The sequence below is a fragment of the Ochlerotatus camptorhynchus genome, unplaced genomic scaffold, assembly GCF_037179485.1.
Source record: "Ochlerotatus camptorhynchus isolate MF236.1 unplaced genomic scaffold, CSIRO-AGI_Acam_v1.1 ptg000142l, whole genome shotgun sequence".
In the NCBI taxonomy this organism is placed as follows: Eukaryota; Metazoa; Arthropoda; class Insecta; order Diptera; family Culicidae; genus Ochlerotatus; species Ochlerotatus camptorhynchus.
The window spans coordinates 1,109,317-1,130,315 of NW_027040632.1; the positions used below are offsets into that span (position 1 = coordinate 1,109,317).

General features: G+C 39.3%; 4 protein-coding genes across 5 annotated transcripts in view; 2 read left to right on the top strand and 2 right to left on the bottom strand.

Annotated features, from left to right (window-relative positions):
- Positions 1-7,014, bottom strand: part of Ubr3 (Ubr3 ubiquitin ligase) — a 119,558-nt gene extending 112,544 nt beyond the window's left edge. For both annotated transcript variants that reach the window (XM_065221433.1, XM_065221432.1), the window contains exon 1: positions 6,132-7,014. The gene's annotated coding sequence lies outside the window, so the exon portion shown is untranslated. The remainder of the gene's footprint in view (positions 1-6,131) is intronic.
- Positions 1-20,999, top strand: part of orion — a 460,865-nt gene that overhangs the window by 87,490 nt on the left and 352,376 nt on the right. The window lies entirely within an intron of this gene.
- Positions 10,953-14,180, top strand: Usp30 (ubiquitin specific protease 30). Its single transcript, XM_065221421.1, has 3 exons — positions 10,953-11,137; positions 11,243-12,665; positions 12,723-14,180. Exons 1-3 carry the CDS (start codon positions 11,056-11,058, stop codon positions 12,892-12,894), a joined length of 1,677 nt encoding a protein of 558 aa, XP_065077493.1. The 5' UTR covers positions 10,953-11,055; the 3' UTR covers positions 12,895-14,180.
- Positions 17,503-19,149, bottom strand: LOC135700830 (uncharacterized; the record flags this gene model as incomplete). The annotated part of the gene is made up of 3 exons (XM_065221487.1): positions 19,053-19,149; positions 18,778-18,881; positions 17,503-18,126 (listed from the first exon to the last, which is right to left on the bottom strand). Coding segments are annotated over exons 1-3 (825 nt in total), but the record flags the coding sequence as incomplete, so codon positions are not given.

Genomic DNA, 20,999 nt, shown 5'->3' on the forward strand with positions numbered 1-20,999 from the left:
GAATTTCCAGAGTATTATGGAGGAAATTCCAAGTGTCCTGCACATAATTCCAAATCGTTCATGGAGAAACTTTCTAGCAAATACTGGAGAGCATGATAAAATTATTTAGGGAATTCTGAAAAACAAGGTTGCAAATACTCATTTCAGCTAAAACAATGTTTTTTTTAATTATGAAAAAATTAGATGCTATGATCATATTTTGAATAGGTAAGATACAAGAAGAGGTTGCAAAGAATGTGTTTGAAATATTAAACCTGTTTATTTCACTTCATGAGAGTCAAAATCAGCGATTTTTCACACACTCACTCACCCACTCACTCAGCGATCAGCAAATCGCTGATTGTGACTCATAGAAAGTAAAACTTACAGGTTTTGTGTTTCAAACGCATACTTTGTAACCTCTTCTTGTAAGTTACAAGTAAAACATGTCATCATACCATCTTTTGGTTGTATTATTCCGAAAAACATTATTTTAGCTGAAATGAGTATTGCAACCTTGCTGAAAAATCTTTCACGTTAGAGTTTTGCGAGTTCGAATATCATCCTCTGGTAAATCACGAATGACTGCAGCACATCAACTAATTTTTTAAGACGTTTTGAAATTATCCTAAGGAAATCTTTAAGAAATTTCTGCAAATTCTCTATAGAAGGCTCTTTGGATCAGTCTGCAATTCTTTTAAAACTCCCAATAAGGTTTTCTGTATTTCCCCAAAGAATTCTCTTGAAATCTGAAATTATTCTCCTGAAAAGTAAATTCCTCAGTTGTCCCGTAAATTCCTTAATATGGTCTACAGAATTCCCTAGGAACTCTTCTGGGCAGTGGCGTCGCGTAACCTTACTTTTTACCTGTGCACCAACTTTCAAAAACAGATTTAATGCCATATTCATACTCGAATCGGTTGACAAATACACTTAATCTTCTAGTTAACTCGATATCTATCCATTGCAAGCAATATTTTGATAATTGTTTATGTTTTGAGAGTTGGTGCACAGGTAGATTGAGGTTAAGTTGACGCTACTGCTTCTGGGAGTTCTCTAAAAATGATTAACAGGAAAAGCCTTGCTACTCTCCGAAGTATTCGTTTGAAAAGCAATTCAAACTGAAACTTTTCTTAGAATTCCTTTGGAATTAACCTCAAAATTTTCATTGAATTCGTTTCAGGATTCCCTCTGGACTACCCTTTTTCTCTTGGCATTATACGGAGAAGAACCTTGTAGTCAGTGCGCAAAACAGTCAGGTTCAATGAGTCATTTTCATATGAGAGTCTGAATGATTGAGAGGTAAACGAGTCACTGAAAGACGAGCACTCAGTCAGCACGTTTATTTTTCCGTGATGGTACTCAATACTTGTTTTGAATGATTGAGCGTACATTTTCTATGGAGAAATGCCTCAATTACATGCTGTGTGAGCGTCGAGCGAAGACAAGCGGTGTGAGTCGCCTGTTCGTGAGTGACTGAATGTTTTGTTGGCTCTTTCATAGCCTCGTCCTTCACCGTTTTGGTACAAACGGTCTGCACAGAGCAATAGATTGAATAGTGCAGTGCTTTCACACTCAGCCCATACATTCAATAATTTTACGCTCTGCTTGTAGTTCTCCTTACAAATTCATCTGAATTCTGTTTAGAATTACCTTGGAATCCTCATCAGAATTATGTCAGAAGTTTCCTTTCAATGCTACTTAGAATTCCCTTGGGATTTTACTCAGAACTTGGAATGTCCGTTCCACAGGGTGGCCACTAGATTTTTTAAATTAAATTCCCGTTTTTTTTTAAGTTTTTCGCGGGTGACCAACATATTTTTCCCGGTTTCATTTAAACAACCATATCAATCTGAACATTGCATTAGGTCCTAAGCAGGCATGGAAAATCATTTGCATTCATTTCATACATTTATTTGCTTCTAACTTTTTTCATCAACAGCATTCCGCAAAATGAAGTATAGAGCTTTTGTGGGTTCTGTTATAAGCTACAAGTTTTGTTCATAACTTAAATCCGTATCTCTTATGCATCACGAACTAGAGCGGGCAGAACTTGTTACTGTTTTTTCAGTGAATGTAAAATACATTCACTGAAAAACAGTAGTGGCTTCTATTCGCTCTGCTTCGTCATGCATAAGAGATACGGATTTGGCTTGTTAAAAAAAGTTGTAGCTAATAACAAAACCTACAAAAGCTCTATACATCATTTTGCGGAATGCTATTGAAGAAAAAAGTTAGAGGCAAATGAATGTAAATGAATGCACGAGAATGCAAATGATTTTCCATGCCTGGTCCTAAGTAACATTGATCGATTCTCTTTGTCGACTTTCAGCTTGATATATGGTAAAAAACAAATACAGAAAATTTTAAATATACCGTTATTTTGATGATCTTAGATTAAAACAAAATCATGGAAGCCCATCCACATTCAAGATTCGTCAATCGTTTTATTTGTTAACATGACTACATGGTAATAACAGCAACTCGAAGATTAAAAAGGAGCTCGTCTGCCTAGTGGCAAACGTTTTTGCTTACTGAGCAGAAGACCGTGGGCTCAATCCCAAGCTCCTTCGCGTTATATGATTGTTAGGACATCAATTCAGCTTATCGTTTACCAAAACGAACCCTGCTGCAAACCCAACCCTATTACCCAATATCCCAGTGATTCCTCGTGGAAGTGCAGAGGTGTTCTCGGCTTCCATCAAAGCGAGTGTCACGTCAACACATTCCTACCCCTTCCTTTCTTGACCTGTGTTTGGGCGCGGCCGGCGCGTATTGCCTAGTTTGAGATCACCAGTTTTTACACATTGAGGATGATTGCTAGTCCCAAGCATCGTCTATTAGTTCTCTGTGGAATTACAGCTGGTCTGGCAATAACAGAGCGGGCGGTCAATCATGCTCATGCTCTTAGATTAAAACAAAATCATGACTCTTAGAAGTAGACAAAATTTTAAAATTCTGGTTCTTTGTAGAAATGTCTAAAGAATTTTTATGAGAGTACCAAATGAACTTTGAAGAGGATAGTACAGAAATTCTAGGGATTATTCGTTTAAAACAAATCTGAAGTGAATTCCCACAGAAGTTCCAGATGATTTTGAGAAGTTTTTCAAGAAAATTTAAGGAGAAATAAAGGTAAATTTCAATGAGGTTTGAAGAGAATATTATCGGAACTATGACTAGAATTCCAGGGAATACCAAAGCAAATCACAGGTAGCACTCTAAGGGAATTGGGAGGATACATTAAACTGGATTAATCCTACGACAAACATAATGATAATATGGTTACAATCCTGATACTACCCCTAATAATAACTTCAGGGCTGTTACAAGAGTTTCTGAATTTGATCCGCGAAATCCGCGATTTCTCAAAAGAAATCCGCGACTTCAAATACTAATCCGCGACAAAAAAACTGTTTTCATTGCCTAAAAATACCATTTGTATACTACTACATGGCATTTCAAGCTTATTGCTTATAGCATATTAGATTTTTGCCTGCTCTCAACTTAGTGTTCTTTGAAGCACCTTCACATTTTAATTGAGTGCTTTCTATGCCTGTACCATCCTAAGCCCAAGGAAGTAGAGAAATTATCCAACCCGAAAAATTAATAGACCGGAAGGGAATTGAACACAGTCGCCTCCAGCATGAACTTGCTTTGTAGCTGCGCCTTTACCGACTGAACTAAAGGAATATCGTTTGTAACCTTTGAACAAAAAAAAATTAAAAACAACAATGTATCATCTTTACCTATTTATGTATAGTATAAATTCTGAGTAATTAGTGAACATAATAAAACACCCTTACATTATAAGATTCTATTGAATAATACCAGCCTAGATTTGATGAAACATTATTTAAAAAAAATTTAATGCATTTTAATTTGAAATGAAAATTTTCTTGAAAGTTAACCTTTGCGTCTCTTACGTATTTTGGTGTCCTAAATGTTGTAGTTAATTTGGCTCTAGTTTTCTCAATTTTTGACCGATTCAAACCAAACACCCTGCACATAATCGAGAAATTACCAGAGTTTCGTAAGTCACACTTGTTGGTCACGTCGCGGTTCTGTATTTACACGGATATTCCTTGGGGTCTGTCCAATGGTGAGACATTTACATTTTTTTTTATTTCTCATATGAAGCTTTTCGTTGCCAAATCATAACCGAATCGTCTACATGTGACTGTGTGGATCATGCACGACTTATTATTAAATTAAAAAAGAAAATGTCTCACATTCGACAGACCTCAGGGAATGTCCGTGTAAATCTGGTGTGACTTATGGAATTGAGATCATTTCTCGATTATTTGCAGGGTGTTTGGTTGACAAAATTGATGACAGCAAAATAATCCGAGACGGAAAGGTTACAATGAATTACACAATTTTTGTGACAGCACATCAGTCCCTTCGCGATTTTCGCGACATCATTTAATGTTTCCGCGATTTTCGCGACTGAAAGTTCAAATCCGCGGCAATTCCGCGAAATTCGCGACATCCGCGAAATTCGCGAAATCCGCGCCTGTTGTAACAGCCCTGTAACTTACGTCTTAAAATTTATTAATTGTTAATCAATCAATCAATCGGTCCACAAGAACTCAAATAATGATATCGATAATAATTCCAATGGAGTATAATTCTAAATATAACTAAAAATAATCTAAGAGAATTAAAAGGAATTTTGAGAGAATTCCAAGCTATTTCCGGCAGGGTTTCTAGGAGGATGATTCACAGGAAAATGTTGAGCAAACTTTCAAGAGATTCTATTAAAGGCATTTTTAGAAGAATTTCAAGAGCATTCTGAAGAAAACTCTCATGGAACTCTGAGATGAAACAAAATCTTAATGATATGCCAAGGGAATTCTGAGGAATTTTAAGAAATTTATGGAGATAAATGAATGCTACTTTCTCGAATGAATTGTGAAGAATACAATGTTAAGTCAAGTAAAGTCCTGTTTCCTAAAGACAACTCATGTAAATTCCCTCCAAAACATTGTAGAATTTCACTGTGATTTCTTTTCTGAAAATAACTGGATATTTTGAAGTGCCTAGTGAAGAATATTTAGAATTATTTCATACTAATTTTGTTAATTTGGACAAATTTTTGGCAAATTTTTCAAGACTCCATACACAGAAATTCAAGGTCCATTATTAAAATTTTGTTTTGTCTTAGAAAACGAGCGAGAGGGAGAGAGAAGGATTAGTAATTTCCATTTAATTCCGCTACCTTATTTGCTTATCCTTGACAGATACGCATATTTCGTCTACAATGTGCAATACTCGACTACAAGACACTGAAGAAGTCTGCTCGTTGTAGACGAAATACGCGTACCTGTCAATGATAAGCAAATATAATAGCGAAATTAAATGGAAATTACTAATCCTTCTCTCTCCTTCTTTATACAGGTATTGTACATTCATCAGGATTTAGAAAATTGTTCAAATATGGGACTAGAAATTTCAGAAAAGTGCAACAGTGACAGACGTAAATTGAATATCCTAGACATGAAGAAATTTTCTAGCTTCTGAAGCAAACAAGGTATTCAAGGTTTTAAAATGTTATTTAAATATTCAAAATCCATCGGATATTGAAACACTAGTGAAATTGCAAAGTAAACGAACATTGACGCGTCTGGACATTACCTCAATATCAAGTTATGAAGAGTTGACTCTCTACCGGTAGATGTTGTATCCTTGATACTGAAAATATTTCTCTCCGAATCACCTATGTTGAGAATCGGGACCGGAATAGCGAACCAACCTGTTCGATAATATACCTAAACACTTTCCACCAGAACTTATACGAACACTGCGTAGCAGGAAGTACGGTTTTGTAATACTTTTTAAAAGAAAATTTAAATAATATATGCAGTTACAAAAAATGTAGATAGTTTCTGGAAAGTTACTTGCTTTGTTTTAATATGGCCAAGTGGAAAGTGACTTGCTTTGTTCCAATATGGCGTGAAAGGATTCACTGTAATTTCAATTATCATTGGCTAAAAACTCTACTAGGCAGAGGATAAAATTACTCAAACTCTGCTCACTCGAATAGAATGTATCTCCAACATTTCAAAAACTTTCGTCATTAGCTGTGAGATTTCCGGGCCCCAATATTCAAAGTGGAACTTTTCCATCTTCTAAAACAATATCAATTTCCATACCTTTTCCAGTCGCTTCCTTCCCAATCCTCCTCACGAGTATTCCAGAGAAGAAAACTGCAACAATCGTTCACCACCGATAAATAATCCACTATCTTCTGCTCGGGTCACCACGACACTTCAAAGGTATTTTCTTCTTCACCAGCCAGCCAGCCGTGTGAATCACCAATACACTCTCACGCAATTTTTGACCATCGTCTAGCAGCGAGAGAAAAATAGAACGACCGATCGAAGAAAAAAAAAAACCTTATTCCCAACACACACTTGTTTGTTCACCGACGTCGGACGAGGACGAAAATCCAATTTCTGCTGTTCTTCTTTATTCGCCTCTTTGCTTCGGACAGTCCTTCTCTTCAATCGATCTCTTCTTCTTCTGATGTTCAATCATCCGCCGCCGCTGCCGCAGCAACTCACTGGCTTTTCCGAACCGTTCTGGAACGATTTTCCTCCTTCCTTAGGCAAGGAAAACTTCTCCCCGGAGCCGACCACGTACGGAAAATGCCATTTTCTGTCAAAAATGGCTTCCACACACCTGAAAATTCGGAGACCTTGAGAACACACTCTCGGAACGAGTGAGAGAGCAAAATCCCTCTTCTTCGTCTTCCCGATTCGATTTCACGTAAAAATTCTCAACACGCAAGGGTTTCTTCTTTCACGTCACTGACTGAAAATTCGATTCTTCCAATAATCCGCAGAATTTCGATTCAACCGGAGACCGCCGATGACCGGTTCGATTTCTGCTAATTGATGATGACCGTCGTTACTGGTTTTTTCGGCTGAAGAGCCTCTTTTTCGGATGCGCAACTTGAGAGGAAAAAACCGCTGACTGACACACTACACAGAAATTTCGCGACCGCGTCGAGCAAAGCAAAGCGTTTCGGTTGAAGTCTCGCACTGGTCTGAAAAAGAAACGGAGTTTTTTATTTGAGAGAGCGAACTTTTCGGAAGGGTTGCCAAAAGTATGCGATGTTTGCATGAATGACAAGGTTCGATGTTTTAACTGTCATTTAATGCACACTGGGATCGGTTAATGAAAATATAGGGCAAAAAACTTAGCCAATTTGTTAATCATTTTTCGTATCCTTGATGCGTTTTTGTATGAAAAGGTTGTTCCATCTTGGTTACATGATATGGCCCAGCTTTTAAAAAATAGACTCGATAGGGGTTGGCAATTATCGACGGCTCATACCAATTTCAAAAATTGTGTATGGACAATTGTCTATGCAGGGGGAGGGGGTGGCAAGAATCCCAAAAACTGTCTACGCAGTTTATGAACAGCCCCTATTGTAAACAAAGAAAACTAAGAACTCTGGAAGTGTGCTACACAGAAAAAAGTTGTTGAATATTACATCCAAACAGCTGCACAGAGGTCATTCCACTGGTTGTGTAATATTACCATAGAGGTAACTCTAAGACCACTGGGTCCCGAAGAAAATCATTATTATTTTTGGCTCACTCAGTACCAGAACAACGGTCCCAAGCAGTCCCAAGCTATTTCACTCACCCCTGCATGTTCTGCATGAATCCACACACCCCTGATGTTATCTGTCAAACTTTCATAGCGAATCAAAACAAACATAGTGTAGTAATAGAATTTCAACTAGAATAGGGTACGTTAATCGTTTGCTTGGGACCAATAGGCTACTAAAGTGGTGAGCCAATTTAAAATCGTTAGTTTCGTATTGATTGTTGATATTACGTTGTACGACGTATACCGATTTTTTGCGAACAAATTTACATCCATTGATGTAATATTGTATCTGCTTTTTGCTATTATAACATTATTTCATACATCAGCTCGAGTTAATAGATTTTACATTTTTTTTTTGCGGTGTAGGACCACTTATTTTCATTCTGTTTATCAATGACCTTGCTCTCCGCTTATCATCTGGCAAATCTTTCTTTGTAGATGATTTTAAATTATTCAAGGTAATCACATCGGATTTGGACTGTGCTGCTGCGCTGCTATCTTGGAAAGTAATGAAATGTCCTGTGAAATTGTTTTGTCGTACTTAACGTAATTTAAAGTACTCAGAATGTAATTAATGGTACTACAAATATAGTTAATCGACTTTAATCATGCGATTACGACTGTTATTAATGGACTTAAAAAGAAACATGCTGTAATTAAAGTAATTAAAACTGTAATTAATGGAATTAATTTAATTACAGCACTTGCCTGCGTTAGAATTAGAGGTTATTGCGTGCCCCTCGTTACTTTCATTACAGCATTGAAATCCATTAATTACATTAAGTACTTTTGCTGGGATTTAAAATCGGACGCACTGGTTCTGAGTATTCCGAGGCGATAATCATGGACAGCGGAGGGAAGCAATCCTCCGGACCGGAATAAAATCGAGAAAATCGTTAAGGTGAGAAGTTTTGAGAATGTGGATGGTTTTTGATGAATTAGTTTTGATTTTGCAGCACCGGAACTGGAATGCAGGTTATCATGGAATGCAAATAGCTGAGGGATGCCGTCGAGCAGGACAAACAGAATGACAAAGTGAGGCTTTGCATCAAGTGCAACATGACGATCAACACAACGTACCGCAATTCAGACTCGGTCAATACGCAAGTTCCACTCACGATAAACTGTTTCCTACACCCAATAGGGAAGATTTACTCCTGCTAATCAATTTGTTCCACAATTCCATTTCGATCAGGCAAGTCACTCAAACCGGTTATGGTATCGGCATAACATAATTTGTTTGTTTTCCGAAGCCTAGACGAAAAACAATGATTCGCTATGAAAGTTTGACAGATAAAATGAGGGGTTATTGGTTTTTCCTATGTTTCGAGGGGTGATTCGACAAGCTTGGGACCGAAGATAGTACCAGAGGTGAGCCAAAAAGTTGAGCACGTTTCTTCGGGACCTACTTGTCTTAGAGTTACCTCTATGATGATACTCTATGCCCAGGGAAGTCGAAAAAATTTCCAACCCGAAAGATTCCCTCGACCGGACCGGGAATCGAACCCGCCGCCTCCGGCTTGGTAATACCGTGTCTTTACTGACTAGACTATGAGGCAACACTACAAACAAATAAAAAAACAAAAATTGGATTTTATGTTTGAATAGAAACAACAGTAAATATGAACAACTTATTTTAAAATATCCACAGGTTTATGATGAACCACACAGCAAAAAAGTTGTTGAATATTACATCGAAACTGCTGCAACCAGGTCAATCCATCGGTTGTGTAATATCACATTGTACGATGTACATCGATTTTGCGAACAAATTTACATCCATTGATGTAATATTGTATCTGCGTTTTGCTATTCCATCATTATTTCATACATCAGCTTGAATTACGTTGATCGATATTACATTTTTTTTTGCTGTGCACCATATTCTCAATTGGGCAGGTCTACAATTTTATTTCTAAAATTGAAACTTTTATTTTGACACTTCTAAAATTTTGTTTTGAAAGCTTTGTCATCACAGAACTCAGAATTTTTATTTTTATATTTTCAAATGGAAATTATCTGACTTTCTACCAAAAAGAACCAGCGAGAACTTTTAATTCCACCAACGATTTTTCAGAATAACATTGTTATAACCGTTAAAATACGATGGTTTTCATTGTCATTGTAACTATGATATTTATTGTCAAAACATTGGACATTTTTGTCGATTACCATAAAATCACAACAAAATTAATGGTTCACAACATTGAGAAACATGGTATTTGATAAATTACAGTAAAAATGGAGGGTTGTTGAGCATCTTAATTTTTCTCCGACAAATTTGATCCCCTCACATAAATTTTCATTGTTTGAGCATTGTATCGTTATAAATACAATAAATACAATAAATGTTTATGTACTCAAATTCAACATTGGAAATCATTGTAACTTCGTTGTTTTATTATATTTTTTTTTCGTGAATCCAGAACGAAATAAATATAGCATTCACTGTGATTTTTTTTATAAAAAAGAAGTGCAATCCCTAATAAACAAATATCATAAACGAACTGTATCCCAAATGAGTAAACTATCCCACAAATGGTTTGGATGATACCCCGAACACGTCGTTAAGCTCTCTTTTATGGTTATCTTTATTAAGGATTGACACTTGATTTTGGATTCTTTCAAAGGCTGGAAAACAAAACAACTCAAAATCGAGATAAAATAATGTCCGTGACTGCCTCTAACTCCACAGGGCCTGGGTTCAATCCCAGTCGACGGTGACGCGATTTTCTGAGTCATAAAACCTATGATAACGACTTCCTTCGGAAGGGAAGTAAAGGAATCAAAAGGATCAGAATCAAGGAAAAAAATGTCCTCTAAAGTAAGAACTCTTTCAAGACTAGTGTTTGAGTACAATTAACGAAAAGTAAGTGTTCTGGTTGTAAATCCAGATTAAGTTAAAAGTGTTCATCAATGAGAATAAAATTTCATCCAAAACCTCGTTGAAAACCGTAATGATAATGGAGTACTAATTTTCAGTACTTTCTATCTCGATGTTGAGTTGTTTCGTCATTCCGTGTTGTGAGATCTCGCTAAGATGCACATACCTTAAACTCGGTAAATAATATCTAGATATCGGTAAAAATGACCGATAATCGAAGAAAGTGCACGTAACTAAATTATCGGTAAAAGTAACGATTTTTATCGGTAAAAATACCGATAATTTTTTACCGATAATTTTAGGTAATCGTAGCTAAGAGTGTAGCTCAATTACAAATTCCATGTTTTACAACTCGTACACTGTTCACATCTCCATATTTCGTAATCTACGAATACCCCTCAAACTGTCAACGAAAAAACTATAAAGCAAAAACAAAAGAAAGCAGAAAATCTGTGACAACAGCAAAAGGTTTGATCATCGGTTATTATTTTCCCAAAAAAAAATAAAACTAGTGCCATCAGCAGAGTGCTCTAAATTAGGAATGTTTTAGAAGCTCGTAAGGATAAAAGAACATGGAAGGTGATCGATTCCTAATGGCAGCGGGTGTAACCGCTGCCGTCGTCGTAGGTGCTTTTGTATTCTGGGGCCCCTCTGGTAAGTTACGCATCGTCCGAGGAGAAAAATCGATAATCAATCTCTTGAGCTTGATTGATGAATAAAAGCACTGATTTTATTTTTTGTGGGCATTTACCGATACAGGTAACTCTCGATTACGTCAACGACGCGGACAGATTGCCGGATTGCATAACTTTGGGAAGACTTGCTTCCTGAACACGCTCCTACAGGCCCTGGCCGCTTGTCCGCAGTTCATCGCATGGCTGCAGTTGCACAATACCAAAGACAAGAAAACACTGGTCAGCTCGTTGCAGAATGTGCTGGAGGTGGTCAACGGGACTCATCCGACGCTGCGCGGGGATCCGTATTCACCGGGAGCGGTCATCCGGGCGTTAAATACTTTGGGCTGGGTGATCCCACCAGACGAGCACGATACGCACGAATTGCTACATGTTTTGCTGAACTCATTGGAGGAAGAGGTGACGAAACCGAAGAAGATCGGTTGCCTGTCCGATGCCCTTGGGGAGGAGGAATTGATGGCTATGATGCCTCCGGCAAGGCCATCGAGTGCCATGCTTTCGGATTTTTGCAACGCCGAGTACGATGAATCTACCAATTTGACGCGGTATGCTCGCTCGGAAGCGCACACTCCGGATTCACCTCACTCGACTTGTACGGATACGGAGGATTCGATGGCCGCGCATGATGGGTCTCTCTTGGATTGCGCCGGGTCGCCTCCGTCGATAATTTCTACCTTTTCGGGACGTCCGAGCAGACCGAAATCGATTCTGGCCTCGGATATGGGCCGGAATGGCACGTTAGACAAGCGGTCTTCTGGGTCGTGCAGGTCTCTGGAAAGGCTAATGCGCGGTCCAGGACGGGTTTCGGTGTGGGGAGATCGTCAGCAGATTCAAGTTCCTCACCCGTTCCGAGGAGGTTTGAGCAGTCAGCTGTGCTGCTCCGGCTGCGGGTATAAATCCGTTGTCCGGTACGACAAATTCGATAGCGTCACTCTTTCCTTACCGGAAATCAAAAATCCTGGAATTTCGGTTGGAAGTCTTCTGACGGAATTCATACAACCGGAAACTCTCAATGGGGTCCAGTGTGAATCCTGCAACGAAACGACCACCCACACGAAAACTCTCACCTTTAGCAAGCTCCCTGCTTGCCTGTGCATTCACATCGCCCGAACTACGTGGCTCCCGACGGGGCACGCCTATAAGCGGCAAGATTTTGTCCACTTTCCGGAAACCCTCTCGATGGCTCCGTACAGCTTCGTGCAGCCAAGTCTGAACAGTGCCATGAGTACACCGTGGGGATCGACCATGTCCCTGTATTCGGCCAGTCTGGGAGCGGCCGCTTACGAAGCCTCGATGGGCGGTGGACCGACGGAACAGTCCACGCCAGTCGGATCGGTAGGCAGTTCGTTCAACTTCGGTTCGTACACATTCGGGGCCATGTTTCCGAAGAACCTTTACCGACTGTTGGCTGTAATCGTGCACTCGGGTGAGGCGAACAGTGGCCACTTTGTGACGTACAGACGGGGGGCGCTGCGGAGTTCTCACAAGTATGTTTGGTTTTCGTTTGCTGGGACGATACGTAATGACTTCTTACCCATCAACAGGTGGTACTACACTTCGGACACGGTGGTGAAGGAGGTGAGTATTGAGGAAGTGCTCAGCACGCCGGCGTACATGCTGTTCTACGATCGGGGACCGTCATCCAAGTACACCCAACCGGGTGGAAGCGCTGGAGGAGGAGGAGGCATGGGAGGTTCTTCCGGGATGGGACAGTAGGATTTTAAGGTAGGTTTTTAGTAGAGAACACGGTAGAAATCGTAGAGCGACGTTGTAGAAAGAGTTCCAAAGAATTTCCTAAAACAGATAAAACTACATTTTCCACCGGCTACAAAGAAGATATTATTACAACACAGAGAATTTATAAAGCTAACTAACTGAACAGCATTACTCAAACTGATGGGATGAATCCAATCGAGTCGAAGGCATTTATTTCAAGACTTGTAGAAGACCCTGCTAGGTACTATTTATAAGATGTTGAGTTCCAGAACGTGCACAATAGATGTTCGTGTGCCGGTCTACCTACTTACATACTAGCTTCAGTGTAAATAGTATTTATACTAAATATAGCAGAACTAAAACTACTGCTTCTACTGCAACGGTCAAGGCTACGGAATTTGTTTCAAGAGTAATAGAATTCGCCTGTTTGTTGGTGGCAAGTACACTTGGTAAAACTCCTCAAATGCGTAGGAGTTCAGAAAATACCAGGCCAGTGACAAGACCTATAGACCTATACTCTTGCCCTGGGTATAGTTGAGCGGACAAAATTCAGCAAGAGAGAGAAATACACTGAACGAAAACATCAGCGATACTTCGAATGATTATTGTATTGCTCGAGCACTTTAACATTATGCTTTCGAATTTCGGATGGTTGCCTTATGGTTGAATTCGTCATCAACTGAGGAGCATCCGTATGACTGTCATACAGATAAAGGATGATATTTATTTGAAAATTTGCTGAAAACGAGGGCGCCATTGTTACAAATCGACTTCAGCTGGTATGGAAAAGCTTTGGTCGAATCGGCTAGAGCATGATTGAACACCACAACAAAACTTACGATAAAATCATGCGAGCTTTATTTTTCCCACCCATTCTTTTCCTAACTCCTGAGCTCCTGATTCCTCAAACTTCCCAGCTGATTCTTCACATACTTCTTCAATATTGCTCGGGTACTCACGGCTACCGGAACTTCGCTGTCATTCTTCGTGCTTACCCTTAGCACACGTGGTCTCGCTTGCACATGCACATACCGGACGAAATCCATGCAGCTACGACGTAAAAGCGCCGTGCGTGCTCCACCTGGACCGGCTTCAATAACCAGACGACGTCAAGCGGCAAGGTTAGGACGCTCTGTCATCCTGTCCATCACACGATCCCGACGATGGTGGCTTTCCTTCAATCCAACCGAGCCGATCCTTTTCAGTGGTGCGGCGATTGCAAAAGTCAATGCGATCCCGACTCGTTCCTCACCATGTTGTTACGGCGCTCTTGTTGGACAGTTTGGACTTTTTTTTTTTTTTTTTTTTTTTTTTTTTTAACTCTTTATTTGTTCCAAATTCAAAATAAATTACATTTCCTTTTAACCTAGGTGCTCCAGTTACTGCAGTAACGTACCAGCCTTAATTGTTATGATATATATCTAAGTGTTTTTACATTGTTCATGCCTTGGCAATTATGTATTTTAAACAGGTTTTTTAACCTGCATGTCAGTATAACAATTGATATCTTAAAACTAAAAACTAAAACTTAATCTTATCTAAGTATAAAGAGAATTAATCGTTGCAATTGAGGATTGCAACGATTTTTGCCTGAAATTATTAATTATTTTGTTGGACATTTGTGCTAAAGTCTCAACATTCGAAATTCTATGTACTTCGGTTGTACTGTACCAGGGAGGCAACTTCAAAATCATTTTCAGAATTTTGTTCTGAATCCTTTGAAGTGCTTTTTTCCTGGTAGTGCAGCAACTAGACCATATTGGCACAGCGTAAAGCATGGCCGGTCTAAAAACTTGTTTAAATATTAGAAGTTTATTCGTCAGGCAAAGTTTGGATTTCCTGTTTATAAGAGGATACAAACATTTAATATATTTGTTACATTTGGCTTGAATGCCCTCAATGTGATCCTTAAAAGTTAATTTTTGGTCAAGTATTAATCCAAGATATTTCACTTGGTTTGACCAGGAAATTGGAACTCCGTTCATAGTGACTATGTGACTACTACTAGGTTTCAAAAACGAAGCTCTAGGCTTATGTGGAAATATTATAAGTTGAGTTTTGGAAGCGTTGGGAGAAATCTTCCATTTTTGTAAATAAGAAGAGAAAATATCTAAACTTTTCTGCAGTCTGCTGCAAATAACACGAAGACTTCTTCCTTTAGCGGAAATGCCTGTGTCATCAGCGAACAAAGATTTGTGGCAACCCTGAGGCAAATCAGGGAGGTCCGAAGTGAAAATGTTATACAATATAGGCCCAAGAATGCTACCCTGAGGAACTCCTGCTCTAACAGGTAGTCGATTAGATTTGGAATTTTGATAATTTACCTGCAGAGTTCTGTCAGTTAAATAATTTTGAACTAATTTCATAATATAAAGTGGAAAATTAAACTTTTTCAATTTAACAATCAAACCTTCATGCCAAACACTGTCGAATGCTTTTTCTATGTCTAGAAGAGCAACTCCAGTTGAGTGGCCTTCAGATTTGTTTGAACGAATTAAATTGGTAACTCTTAAGAGTTGATGAGTAGTTGAATGCCCATGGCGAAATCCAAACTGCTCATCTGCAAAAATTGAGTTCGTATTGATGTGAAGCATCATTCTATTCAAAATTATCTTTTCAAAAAGTTTACTTATTGAAGAAAGCAAACTTATTGGACGGTAGCTAGAAGCTTCAGCTGGATTTTTATCCGGCTTCAAAATTGTAACAACTTTTGCATTTTTCCATTTATCAGGAAAGTATGCCAAATGGAAACATCTGTTAAATAATTTTACCAAGAAAGACAAGGTACTCTCTGGGAGTTTTTTGATGAGGATATAGAAAATTCCATCATCACCTGGAGCTTTCATATTTTGAAAATTTTTAGTTATAGACCTTACTTCGTCCAAATCAGTCCCCCAGGAATCATCAAAAATATTTTCCCGAGAGAAAATATTCAAAAAATCCCGAGCAACCTGATTCTCAATAGGACTAGTAAGACCCAAACCGAAATTATGGGAACTCTCGAATTGCTTAGCAAGTTTCTGAGCTTTTTCCAAATTTGTGATCAAAATTTTACCACCTTCTTTGAGCGCTGGAATAGGCTTTTGAGGTTTTTTCAAAATTTTTGTGAGTTTCCAAAAGGGTTTGGAACTCGGGTCTAATTTAGAAATATTATTTTCAAAAGTTTTTTTCCTCAGGGCAGAGAATCGCTTTTTAATTTGTTTTTGCAAATCCCGCCAGATAACTTTCATGGCAGGATCGCGTGTTCTTTGATATTGTCTCCTACGGACATTTTTAAGACGGATCAAGAGCTGAAGATCATCGTCTATTATAATTGAATCGAATTTAACCTCGCATTTTGGTACTGAGGCAGCTCTTGCTTCAACTATAGAAGTAGTCAGAGATTCAAGAGCATAATTAATTTCATCTTTGGTTTGCAAAGGAATGTTTGGATCGAAGTTATATTCCATAAATGTTCGATACTGCTCCCAATCAGCTCTATGGTAATTGAAAGTAGAGCTGTTGGGATTACAAATTATTTCTTGGGATATTTCAAAAGTTACTGGAAGGTGATCAGAACCGAAGTCAGCATGGGTAACCAATTGGCTACAAAGTTGACATGAATCAGTTAAGACCAAATCAATAGTGGAGGGATTTCTTGCAGAAGAAAAGCATGTTGGGCTGTTTGGATATTGAATAGTGTAATAACCTGCAGAACAATCATCAAACAGAATATTACCATTGGAATTGCTTTGAGCATTATTCCATGAGCGGTGTTTTGCATTAAAATCACCAATAATGAAGAATTTAGACCTATGACGGGTAAGTTTCTGGAGGTCACCCTTGAGAAAATTCTTTTGCTGGCCTACGCATTGGAATGGCAAATAGGCAGCTATAAACGTAAGTTGTCCAAATTTTGTTTCAACAGAAACCCCCAAAGTTTCAAAAACTTTGGTTTCAAATGAAGAAAGAATTTTATGTTTGATTCGTCTATGAATAATGATGGCAACGCCACCACAGGGTCCATCAAGACGATCATTTCTATAAATCAAGTAATTTGCGTCCTTCTTAACCTTATGGGCAGGTTTAAGGAACGTTTCAGTTATAACGGCAATATGCACGTTATGAACTCTTAAAAAGTTAAATAGCTCGTCTTCATTATCTTTAAGAGATCGAGCATTCCAATTTACAATATTTAATGCTTTAAAATCCATTACTGAATTTTAAAGTCATGACAATATTATTTGCAAATTTTACTCCAGTTTGAATAGCATCAAACATGGAGTTAGATTTAAGCATATCAGAAATCATGTCAATTAATGAATTCTGTAAAAATTCCATTTTGGGGGCAGTAATGTTTCCTAAGTCAAAATTGTCAAAATTTCCATTAGAACGTTGGTTAGTATTTTGATTTCTACCCGCTGCAATAGCAGCATAGGTAGCTCCATTAACTCGCTGAACATTGTTAGCAGCGAGGGGAGTAGGTACAGATGAAACATTTGAAGCAGGGGAGATATTTGTACCTACGGGTACGAATGTAGAATTTGTTCCTCGCTGACCGTTGTTAACAGCAGAGGAATTTGTACCTGGTCGGAAACGTGGAGCGTTTCCTACCTGACGGTTAGAACGAGATTGTAGGATCGCTTTGCGAGTCTTACATTCCCAAAAATTGGATTTGTGGTTTTCACCACAATTTGAACATTTAAATTTCTTAGGATCTTCCTTCACAGGACAGTCGTCCTTTGCGTGAGAGGAATCACCACAATTCATGCATTTAGCTGGCATGTAGCAATTTTTAGTTCCGTGACCCCATCCCTGGCACTTACGGCACTGGGTGAGGTTTTGGAAATTTCCTCCAGTCTTCCTGAAGTGTTCCCACTTCACTCGGACATGGAGCATAAGGCTAGCTTTTTCTAAGGCCTTAAGGTTGTTTAGTTCACTAGACTTGAAGTGAACTAAATAAAAATCATTAGAAATCCCGTTGCGCGAATCGCCAGGACGGGATTTCATTTTCATTTTGATTACTTGGAGTGGCACAACTCCAAGTAATTTTGCCAGTTCATCTTTGATCTGATCCAGGGATTCACCACTGGGCAGTCCTTTCATGACAACCTTGAACACACGTTCAGTTTTGGTGTCGTAAGTAAAAAATTTGTGCTTCTTCTCAGTAAGATACTTGAGAAGACATTTAAATCCGTCCAAGGTTTCAGCCAATACACGGCATTCACCCCGACGTCCAATTTGTAGTGAAAACTTAACTTTCACGAAATTCAAAAGTTCCATGCGAAGAGCATGGAAATCGGAAGTGGTTATCACAATAGGGGGAATCTTTTCCTTCTTGGCATTAAGCCGGGAAAGTTTACTAGAATTTTTCTTGGATGATGGATCATTCTCATCATCCGTGAGCAAATCAAATTGATTACTCAAATTAATTTCATCAGAAGGGGGGTCAAGAGTTTGCCCCTTTCTTTTGCGTTTAGGCGCCATGGCGGCAGTAAATTTTTATCCAAATCGACTTCCAAGCAGATTACTATAAGAATCTGAAGGATCGAAGAGGAATTTTCCAAATCGATATCCAAGAAGGATTACCTCGGGTAGGGTCCAAACAAGGATCAAAGAGGAATAAGAGTTGAACAAGGTAGAAAATTTTTACAGGTTGAGCACTGAAAAGTGCTGTTTAAATTTGTTGTAGCTTTAGGTAGTAGTAACACTTCCTTCAGCAAAAAGCAAATAGATCCGCACGGCAAGAGAGCACGATGCGGACTGCGGACAGTTTGGACTGTTCCTCCCGACAATTCGGGCTGTAAAACAAAAAGCCCTGAGGCAACACCTCTCAGCATCCATGTACCGGCAAATCAACGCAGCGACTAACTTACTTTGTCTGAAGGTTTTTGTTTAATTTACGGCACTAGCCGTATTCCGGTCGTCCTCCTCCGTTCGACTTGTGGCTTCCGTTATCAGCGTGACGCGTGCCCTAAGCTCGTGATTCACCTCGCAGGTGTCCGATGCTGTGCACTTCCAATGTGGTGTCAGAGTTCGCAAAACGTGCGGAAGCTCGTCGTTTCTGGCCGGCCGAGACCGGGTATGTTGGTCACCTGGTTATTATGCCAAACGCACTGCTCACTGTACCTATCGTCAACCAAATCGTTTGAGGCAACCAGGAGATTTCGCCGCCTTACGCTGGCGGTCTACAACCGAGATGACGGTTTGAGGTGTCGTCTGCGGCTGACGATTGTGATAAACCAAATTTTCCTCGGTGAAAATGCACTCATACATTGTAGATAGTTTAATTAGCTGGAAAGCTGGGTTTAGACATGGCAAGTCAATTGATCAAGTCAGTTGAACTTGAACGCGAATTGAACGGTAAACCATGCCATTCATCTGACTTGATCAACTCACTTGAATTGAAAAAAGTTGAACCAGGCTCAACTTTTCAAGCCAATTGAATTCAACTGAGTTGATCATTTGACTTGCCTAGTCTAAACCCAGCTTTATCGAAGAATGTTTGCACTTTTCCCGCATTGGGATACACTGGAAGGACACTGAAGTCAACTACCCATATTCTGTATTTCGTTTCGAACGAAATTCTCATACAAAAAAATATTTTTTTGTATGACAATTTCGTTCGAAACGAAACGCAGAATAGAGGTGAACAACAAGTGTGTTTTTACGAACTACACGGTAAGAAAAAAGTACCCAAAATTGAGTTCCTTTCACTCATCACGTGGCTTCCGTGGGGCTAGGTAAAATTAAGTTAAAGAAGAAAACTCAATTTTGAGTAATCCTGGCGTTGACCAAGTTGACAAAAAAAAATAATAAAACGGAGCAGACTGGAAACGAACCATGGACGTTGAGATTACGGGGCCTGTGTGTTGACCACTAGTCTATCAACGCTTGTGAAAATGAAATGGTTAAAGGCGCATAAAAGCAACCTCAATGAAAATAAACTTATATTTGAGTTCATTTATTATTACTCAATAGTTGAGTAAATTTTAACCAACGCCGCTTTTCTGATTCACTCAACGGCGGACCTCAAATGATAGAACCCAACGTTGAGTTTTTTTTTAACTTAATTTTGAGTATTTTTTCTTACCGTGATACATTCATTTTCGCTACAATATTTCAACACGTTAAGCAGAGCAGAAAAAGCACAAGTGCGATCAATGCGAGTAATGGCTGTCGAATGATGCACTATGTTCGGGATTGTCCATTTCCAAATCATTTGCACTGAAGTGCAGCGAAACCGTATCGGCCACAAGGAAGGCTACTGTGGCTGCTACTCCGAACTGTTCCTAAGCACATCCGTGACGATAGTTCAACCCTACTACCACAGACGTGAATCGCTCAGTCTAGTTGACGGGTGCGTCAGCGACAGAGTCGTGGTTCCCGTCAAGTTTCGATGATGGATTTTGCAACAATTCCACCGAAGTCATCCGGGAATGGTACGTATGGCAGCAATAGCACGAAGTTTTGTTTACTGGCCTGATATCGATAACGAAATTGAGGATTACGTCAAACGCTGCACACCGTGTTCAACTGCTGGCAAGATACCAACCACGATGACGTTGGAATCGTGGCACGTTCCTTCTAAACCATGGTCGAGGATTCACATTAGACTACGCACGTCCAGTGGATGGAATCTACTTCCTGGTAATGATAGACCCTTACTCCGCCGGAGATGAGCCAGCGTCTGGCTGAAAATCTCCTTAATAAAGACAACCAACCAACCACCGACCGTAACTCCAAATGGCCTGAGGTGCACGCAATCAAATCTACGACATCGAAAACCACAATTAAGCTGCTGTATCAATCCTTCGTAACGCTCAGTGTTCCAGAGGTAATCATGTCTGACAACGGCAAGCCAGTTTTCAAGTCTTGAATTTCAAGATTTCTGCACCAATTAAAGGATCCACTATATTCCCATTGCTCCGTATCATACACAATCAAACGGGCTTGCCGAAAGATTCGTGGACACATTGAAGAGAAGCCTCCGGAAAATTTGTTCGGGAGGAGAAAAGCTTGAGAAAAACACTAAACATTGTTCTGCAAGTATATCGCTCTACACCAAATGGACATCTGGTTGGCAAATCTCCAGCAGAGATGATGTTTGGGAGACCGACTGAACG

Bases quoted from the DNA above. Each gene is read 5' to 3' on its own strand.
- Usp30 (XM_065221421.1), top strand. From the start codon at position 11,056: ATGGAAGGTGATCGATTCCTAATGGCAGCGGGTGTAACCGCTGCCGTC. The intron at 11,138-11,242 runs GTAAGTTACGCA...TTACCGATACAG, and splicing joins TGTATTCTGGGGCCCCTCTG to GTAACTCTCGATTACGTCAA. The intron at 12,666-12,722 runs GTATGTTTGGTT...ACCCATCAACAG, and splicing joins GCGCTGCGGAGTTCTCACAA to GTGGTACTACACTTCGGACA.